Source organism: Cimex lectularius, unplaced genomic scaffold (genome assembly GCF_000648675.2).
Source record: "Cimex lectularius strain Harlan isolate CLEC.00 unplaced genomic scaffold, Clec_2.1 scaffold201, whole genome shotgun sequence".
NCBI classification, from domain to species: Eukaryota; Metazoa; Arthropoda; class Insecta; order Hemiptera; family Cimicidae; genus Cimex; species Cimex lectularius.
Window position 1 is genome coordinate 684,148 of NW_019392805.1, and position 8,548 is coordinate 692,695.

The window sequence follows — 8,548 nt, forward strand, 5'->3', positions numbered from 1 at the left end:
CAAGTAGCGGAATGCTACAGAGGTAAACAAACAATATCATTTGGAAGAGGATTAATAAGTGTTGACATTCATACAAATGAGTAATCCTGTAAACGTAAACAGAATATTTTATATAGATTTTTTTTAATGAAAACTTAAAATCCTGCATTATTTTCCGGACAACCCGATACCATTAACAATCAATCTATTTTCTTGTGTCCTATGGACAAGAACCTTGGAATTGTTCTTGAATAGATCTTGTCCTTGAAGCCCTCATGCCAACCACTCTTTTATTACCTTTTATCCTTAAAACATGACACTGAAGGTATTTAATTGTCTCTATTTAGTTTTATTTCCATTGTAGAATATTTTCATTTTGTATATAGTTTTGTAAATAGACAAATAGATTTATTATAGCCTATTTAAAAAAAAAGAACAACACACTCACTCCACTATTTATCATTTCTATTATTATAACCTCATCAGGCTTGAATCTTTTTTTTAATATGTTCATAATGGTGCTATTTTGTTCCTTTTATGGCAGTTTATTGTTTTATTTTAGGTTGGAAAAGCTGACATTCTTGTTGTAGGCATTGGCCAACCTGAATTTGTGAAAGGATCATGGATCAAAAAAGGAGCCGTTGTGATTGACTGCGGTATCAACTCAGTTTCAGGTAGGTTAGGAAATTAGTGTTATATTTCTTTTTCTATGATACTACTCATGATTTCAGATCCGACAAAAAAGTCTGGCAAAAAGTTGGTCGGGGATGTCGCATACGATGAGGCGAAAATGAAAGCGTCTTACATCACTCCCGTACCGCGAGGAGTTGGTCCGATGACTGTTGCCATGTTGATGAACAACACCGTCCTGTCTGCAGAAAGGGCCGTTGATAAACTCTGCAGCACGATCTGGTCGATCGAGTGCCTTCCATTGACGCCTAAACATCCCCAGCCCAAGTAAATAAAAACGTCATTGATTAATTTTCATTATTATTTTTTTTTTTTTTTGTAAATATTTTAGCGATATGGAAATCTCACGGTTACAAACGCCAAAGGAAGTGTCAGAATTGGCAAGGGAAATCGGCGTGTCACCTAGTGAATTTGTCTCGTACGGGCCGAATAAAGGAAAATTAAAACTTTCAGTCATTGAAAGATTAAAAAATATGGCTTCTGGAAATTATGTTGTAGTAGCAGGGTATGCATATCAGTTAACTCCATTAGTTTAAATATTTTATTTTTTATTTAATTAATTAATTTATTTTTTAAGCATGACACCTACAGTATTAGGTGAAGGTAAGAGCACTACTACCCTCGGACTCGTCCAAGCCTTGGTAGCCCATAAAAAAAGAAATGCAATTGCTTGCCTCAGACAACCGTCTCAGGGTCCAACTTTTGGAATCAAAGGTAAATCTCAATGAAATTAGAGAAACAAAGTTAAAAACTTAGAATTACTAAATAGTTAAGACTAAAAGAAAAAAAAAGTAGAACATTAAGAAGCTTTTTGATCAATTTAGAAATTAATAAATCATTCCATTGGTAAATTGGACTTTACAAAGGAAGGCTTATGATGTGGGATCACAGATTTCAATTAAATATTGTTTGATGTTACTATGCCAAAAAATATTTTGTCCAAGTATTCCAGCCAATGGAATCTAGGAGAAAAGAAAAAAATTGTTGTGTATGCATTTCAAAGGTTGTTAAATATTGATTTATTATGTAAGATAAGAAAATAATATTCAGGATAGCATGAAATGAGAATGAAAGGCTTCGAAAACCACATGAAACAAAAATGATTATTTTAAGCATCCTTTAAAGCCTTAAAATCAGATTTCTAACAGCAAACAAAAAATATAAATTTTTGTGCTGGTCATTCATCGTCAATTTTTGTCTTCTTCGATGTCGAGTGCTACTTAAAAATTCATACGGGGTGTCGGTGGCCGCAATGGTTTAGGCATTGATACGGCGCTCATCACTGTAATGTAAACGTCCCGGGTTTGAATCCAGCGGCCCTGCATTCAAACCCGACATCCTTACAAATGGGCTTTTTTTCAAAAACACTGGCACATCGAGGCTTGATATGACCTCTTCTGTTGCAAACCCTCGTAAAAAAAAAAAATTCATAACACTGCGAGATTTTATCCAAATTCAACTTTGTTACAACCTTCAGAAAGCTAAATTACACACACTTTCAGCCTGTGTAAACAAAGTTTAGATTTTATACAATTATAAATTAGAACAATAAGGACATTAGTAAAAACTTCTCAAATGTTTTATTTTATAAATCAGATCCAGATTTTTGCACGGAGGCCCAATTTGTGCCATTAAGTGTACTTTATGGAGTACTAAAGTCATGTAAAGTTTCCCACGGATTGATGAAGTAGCTTCGAACTTACGACACTATTTGTGAATTTTGAAACAAAATATTGTGTCAAATTGTAAGGTGAATAATTTCGAGTGAAAACTAATTTTTTAATTTGCCCAAAATTGTTATTCAGGTTTTTATGGGATGTGAAAAATGAATATCGACTTTGCTTCTTTCTAACAATATTGTACTTGACATTTATGGCTGGGTTCTTAGATATTGAAATATATAATTTGTGATATACGTATATTTCTTATCAATATAAGTTGATTTGTTTTTTCCAAAGTTTAAGAAAATAATACAAAGAATCGTATTAAATGAGATTAGACATGCAAAAAGGTGCAAAAACCAAAAGCCACATTGAATAAAGTAGGCCTAAAAAAATGTTGTTGAAAAAGCAATTTAAATTCATTTTAAGCACCTTTAAAGCCTTTATATATGAATGTTCATAGAAAATTTAAAAAATTGAGATTTTTTGGAAGGATCCACGGAGGAGTTTTTCTCTCTCTCATGTCTGATGTTACAGTTAAAAAATTCATAACTTCCCTGAATTTTATCAAAATTCAGCTTTATTACCACCGTTGGGAAGCTGAATGTTTCTAATTTCAGACTGTGCTGCTTCTCCTTGGTCAAGCCAGTGTTGCTGTTATCGTAGAGAAACTGCTTTTCATCACAAGTAACAATTCTTTCCGGAAAAGGTTCATTTCTGTTTTGGCGAAGATGTATTGTGCAAAATTCATAACAATGATTATTTTTTGGCGGTTGTTTAATTCACGATGAACCCAACTTTCAAGCTTTTTCACCTTTCCGATTGCCTTAAGGTGGTCTGCGATGGTCGATTTGCTAACTGAAAGATGCAATGTCGAACAGTTCTTCTTGGATTTCCATAGACCAAAACTTGCAGAACATCATCATCTACGGTAGAAATCCTTCCACGGCCTTCTTTGTCTTCAAGGCTAAAGTCTCCCTCTCAAAATTTTTTAAATCATCCTCATTCACACTGCCGGCGCCCCAGATTTCATTAATGTTTCCAGCCGTTTATGCACCATTCCGTCAGAGTTTAAACTCGTAAAATGAAATTACGCGAAAGTGATGAGTTGACATCTTATTAAACATTAATTTATTTCCAAATAACGAATGCTAATGAGGTAAACATTTTTGTTTATAAGAGGATGAAAAAGTGTTGACATTCATACAAAAGAATAATACATCAAACATAATAATTTTATTATATAGAGGGGTAATTGAAAGAAAACATAAAAACCTGCATTATTTTCTTGATAACGCAATGCATATATTCATGTTTTATCCTTGGATCGGTAGTTTCTCTAAATGAGTTTACTCGTCCCATTGTTGTTTTTCTGCCCTTCTTCATTAAGACAGTTTTATTCCTTAATGGTTTTAAATTTTCTAATTTTTGTAGAGTTTCAGGAGTTTCTGAAAATATTGACAAAATGAAGATGCGTTAGTCTTCAACCTGTTTTTTACAGGCCTATCTTGCTGAGTTTTTTAACTAATATTTCTTGCAAACTGGGTTCGCCTCGTCTTACGCAGTGGATGTTAAAATATTTTCCAGTCTTTTACAGCTATTATTCAGAATTTTCATAGGCGTTTTTTCTCCGTGGACATTGTTTAAAACTTTTTAATTACTTTTCTTTTGTATATTTATCATATTTATTGTCAATTTTTAGGTGGAGCAGCTGGTGGTGGATATTCACAGGTTATTCCCATGGATGAGTTGAACTTACATTTGACAGGAGACATTCACGCTGTAACAGCTGCAAACAACCTTTTAGCTGCTTTATTGGACGCCAGGATATTCCATGAAAAAAATTCGAGCACTTCTTTTCTGTTTAACCGATTGACAGTCGATAAAACAAAATTTTCAGATTCACAACTGAAAAGATTAGCGAAGCTCGGGATCGACAAAACCACGCCGTCTTCTTTGACAGAAAATGAACAAGAGAGGTTTTCCAGGTTGAATGTAGATCCAGAAACGATTTCGTTAGAAAGAGGTAAAATAATATTCGTCGTTCATTATCAAATGTCTGACACATGTTTGTTTCAGTCATCGATACGAATGACAGATACTTGAGGAAAATCACTATAGGGCAGTCTCCTACTGAAGAAGGACATACGAGAGAAACTTCTTTCAGTATTTCAGTCGCGAGTGAAGTTATGGCTGTTCTTGCATTAGCTACAGATTTGAAAGATTTGAAAGAAAGGCTTGGAAGGATTGTCGTCGCTTTGGATGTTAATGGTCAACCTGTCACTGCAGAAGATTTGGTCCGTCTTGACGACCATTCGATTTCCACATTGTTAATTATTACAACATTTTACAGGGTGCCACAGGCGCAATGGCTAATTTAATGAAGGAAGCGATTGAACCGACTTTAATGCAGACTATCGAGGGCACGCCTGTGTTAATCCATGCGGGACCTTTTGCAAATATCGCGCATGGGTGTTCGTCAATTATTGCAGATGCCATAGCCTTGAAACTCGTCGGAGCCAAGGGATTCACTGTTACCGAGGCAGGATTCGGCACCGATATTGGTAAAATTTTCTCTTTAGCAAATTTTTCATTTTAAAGGTTGCAATAAAAATAGTTTGGAAGTTAATAAAAGAAAACTGAAAAGCTGTAAAGGTGGTCCTTTCCACATTCGTATCCCGGTTTTTTGAAGGATTATAGCATGAAAAATGTATAGTAAAGTGGTTTCATCCATGACACCCAACAAGTTGGATCATAAGCCCTTCTTTATGACAGAATTGGTTTACTTTTGGGACAGTGGAGGCCAGTGGTTAGGGCTTCTGACTTGTATTTCTTGTATTTACTAAACTAGTGGTCGTGGGTTCAAATCCCGGCAGAGCCATTCGTTTTTTAATTGAAAATAATGTTAAAAATCTATTGTAAAGTGGCTTGAGGTTTTGTTCACAACACCCAATGGGTTGGATGTTAAGCCCTCTTGTATGACCGGAATTACTTATTCCTAAATTCTCTATTTTTTCAGGCATGGAGAAATTTTTTAACATTAAAACACGAGTCTCTGGTTTTAAGCCCAAAGTCGTCGTTTTGGTATGCACAGTAAGGGCTTTAAAAATGCACGGCGGTGGACCTGTTATTGCATCTGGAAGAAAATTAAAGGATGAATATAAAACAGTAAACACTAATATTTAATTAATTAATGAAGTCATAAGAATAAAAAATATAATTATGTTTTATAGGAAAACCTGGATCTTTTGAAGAAGGGTTTACCCAATTTGCTGAAACATATTGAAAATGGAAAGAAATACGGTGTCACTGTTGTAGTAGCTATTAATGCCTTCAGGTATTTAATTTTGGTTTTGTGGTGAATATTATTTAGTATTTTGAGTATTACTACAGCACAGATACAAATGCTGAACACGAGATGATCCGTGCGGCGAGTCTTCAAGGTGGTGCTCATTCAGCAGTTGTTTGTGATCATTGGGCTAAGGGAGGTCAAGGCGCTTTAGATTTGGCTGATGCGGTTATTAATGCGTGTGAAGCTGAGTCCAACTTTAAGTATGTGTTTCTTTAAATACATATATATTTTTTTGTAATTTTTTAACAAATGTGTGTAACGTCTTTCAGATTTCTATACCCAAATGAACTCTCTTTAGCTCAAAAGATCGAGACAATTGCAAAAGAGATGTACGGAGCTGGAAAAGTAGTTTTCAAAGAGAAAGCTTTGAATAAAATGAAACATTTGGAGAAGCTTGTAAGATTTTTATTTTCTACTCATTACAATAAAATGCAATTTAATAAAAGTTATAAAAGGGTGGTTAATTGTGGAATCTGTTATTTTTAAAGTTATGAAATTTTGGTTGTTACTAATCATGTTAGCCTATCCTCGCCAGGTTGATCTTTCAGATGCTTTTCAACATTTCACTCTTCATTGTGCCTGAGTCAAATATAAAAATCAATTTGAGATGTAGTAAATGTGAAGATTCCAAAATGAAGATTTTAGATTCACTGTTGCCAATAGATATGCAAGAACAACACCAAGCCTGCCCTAAACGTACAGGATTCCCTAAACTAAGAATATTGCTTAAGTTCATTTTTCTCTGGGCCAATATTGGGCAAGAAAAGGTTAATTATGAACTGGATTTGAAATTTTATCTCACAGACAAATGATATAAATTATACAAGATGTAGTGGCAATAAAGAGTAAAGATTCCAAGATGGAAATTTTAAATTCAATGTTGCCAATGCACAAGCATAAAAGTTGTAGGAACCACAGTTCGCCTGTCCTAAACTCAGGGAATTTCTTAACCTAACAAAATTTCTTAAGTTCGTGTTTCTCTGAGCCAGCACTTAGAGAGAAAGGGTTAATTTATTGTTACAATTTTAGTATATGTATCGCCGAAGCAAGTACAAGGGATAATTTATAAACTAGATTTGAAACATTTTATCTGCTAGAAAAAAATATACAGATTGTTTGGAGATGCAGTGGTAGTAAAGCACCAAACAGTGTTGCCAATATCTGTGCAGATAAACTACATGAAGAACTTTGGCCCTTCCTAAACTCATGAGATTTTTTGCTAACCTCTAACAAACTTTGTAAAAGTCACTCTGAAGCAACTTTGTACAAGAAAAGGTTAATTTGTAGACAGTAAAAATTTTATCTACTAAACAAATACAGCAATCGAAATTAAATGCACTGTTGATGAAGATTGAAGATTCTAAGATGCAGATTTTCAATTGGCACTGAACAGTGTTGCCAATACACTGCAGGAACCACACTGTACCTGACTTAAACACACAGGATTTCTTTTACCTAAAACTTGCTACTTGCTTAAGTTGGTGTTTCTCTGTTTTGGTCAATAAAGAGTTAATCTTTTTCTGTCTAATTAAGACTCAAAAGACCCAACACTGGACCGACCAAACAACGATAGGAAGACTTAAATGATCAGTAACGACCATTACCGGTTCATCACGATGCAGACTACACAAGGAAATCTCACAACTTTAGAAAAACATTGTCACATTAATTTGTATTCAATTTTTGACAAATTTCTAGGGGTTTGGAAAATTGCCAGTGTGCATGGCGAAAACATCAGCCTCACTTAGTGGTGATCCAGAGGTTAAAGGCTGTCCTAAAAATTTTGACCTACCCGTGTATGATCTATCTTTGTCTGCTGGAGCTGGCTTTATAGTGGCGACTGCCGGGGAGGTATTTATTATCAATTTACAAAATTGTCTTTTACCTTGATATAATTAATATCAGCTGCAATATCATAATTTTCATGATTTTGAGGAAAAATTAATATTACATTTCTATGTAATGTCAAAACGTATTTGTGTAAAAACTTAAGTTATTTATGATTAATATTTAGAAAATTCTTGCAATACTGATTCAGACAATTTTTCAGATTTCAAAAATGCCTGGGTTGCCGATTAGACCGGCAGTTGTAGACATGGACTTGGATGTCGAAACAGGAGAAATATTGGGATTGTATTAATTGCTGTATCGTTTCTTCAGATACAATGCAACAAACAAAAAATGTCAATTTTGTTAAAGGAAAGAAAATAGTATATTAAATAGGCGTTCAAGTAATTTTAAAGGAAAAACATGTCTTTTTCTGGTAGATACTATTATTGATAACAAAAATTGTTTAAGTAGTTTTATTTTGATACACAGGGCATGAAGAAAGAAATATTTGCAGTTATATTGAAAATATATGTTTTGTGTTAATAAAAGAAAAAATAATTTCCTACCATCTTGTTGCATGTTTATAAGAATCAAATTATTTTCTTTATTTTTCCTTCTCAAATTAGAAGACTTCTAATGTGTATAAACATATCTTACTAAGAACCTATTTACTACATAGAAAATGGTTGGGTACGATGAAATCCAGGTGTATCGAAATTATTTACATCAAACATAAGATCATAAGCACTGGGAACAACATTTCTCCTGCTCCCTCTGCACATTTCACATAACCTTTAACAAAATTGCTAAAGTTGGTCTTTCTCTGAACAAAAAAAAATTATCTTCCAGACAAATATAAAAATCAATACAAGATGAAGTGTGATGAAGATTGAGGATTCCAAAATAGAGATTTTAGATTCAGAGTTGCCAATTGATGCGCAGAAACACTGCAGGAATAACACAGAACCTGCCTTAAAGTCATTTTATTTCCTAACCTAATAAAATTGTGAATGTCGTTGTCTCTCTGACCCAACAT

At 33.9% G+C, this 8,548-nt stretch overlaps 1 protein-coding gene across 1 annotated transcript in view; it reads left to right on the top strand.

Moving 5' to 3' along the window:
* Positions 1 to 7,946, top strand: part of LOC106671085 (C-1-tetrahydrofolate synthase, cytoplasmic) — a 12,961-nt gene extending 5,015 nt beyond the window's left edge. Inside the window, exons 6-18 of the mRNA XM_014401891.2 lie at positions 542 to 653; positions 711 to 936; positions 1,001 to 1,174; positions 1,247 to 1,383; positions 4,033 to 4,356; positions 4,410 to 4,627; positions 4,684 to 4,894; positions 5,350 to 5,498; positions 5,564 to 5,667; positions 5,724 to 5,882; positions 5,952 to 6,078; positions 7,381 to 7,533; positions 7,733 to 7,946. Of these exons, the coding sequence (XP_014257377.1) occupies positions 542 to 653; positions 711 to 936; positions 1,001 to 1,174; positions 1,247 to 1,383; positions 4,033 to 4,356; positions 4,410 to 4,627; positions 4,684 to 4,894; positions 5,350 to 5,498; positions 5,564 to 5,667; positions 5,724 to 5,882; positions 5,952 to 6,078; positions 7,381 to 7,533; positions 7,733 to 7,822 (2,184 nt within the window). The 3' untranslated portion in view covers positions 7,823 to 7,946. The remainder of the gene's footprint in view (positions 1 to 541; positions 654 to 710; positions 937 to 1,000; positions 1,175 to 1,246; positions 1,384 to 4,032; positions 4,357 to 4,409; positions 4,628 to 4,683; positions 4,895 to 5,349; positions 5,499 to 5,563; positions 5,668 to 5,723; positions 5,883 to 5,951; positions 6,079 to 7,380; positions 7,534 to 7,732) is intronic.
* The last annotated feature ends 602 nt before the right edge of the window (positions 7,947 to 8,548 follow it).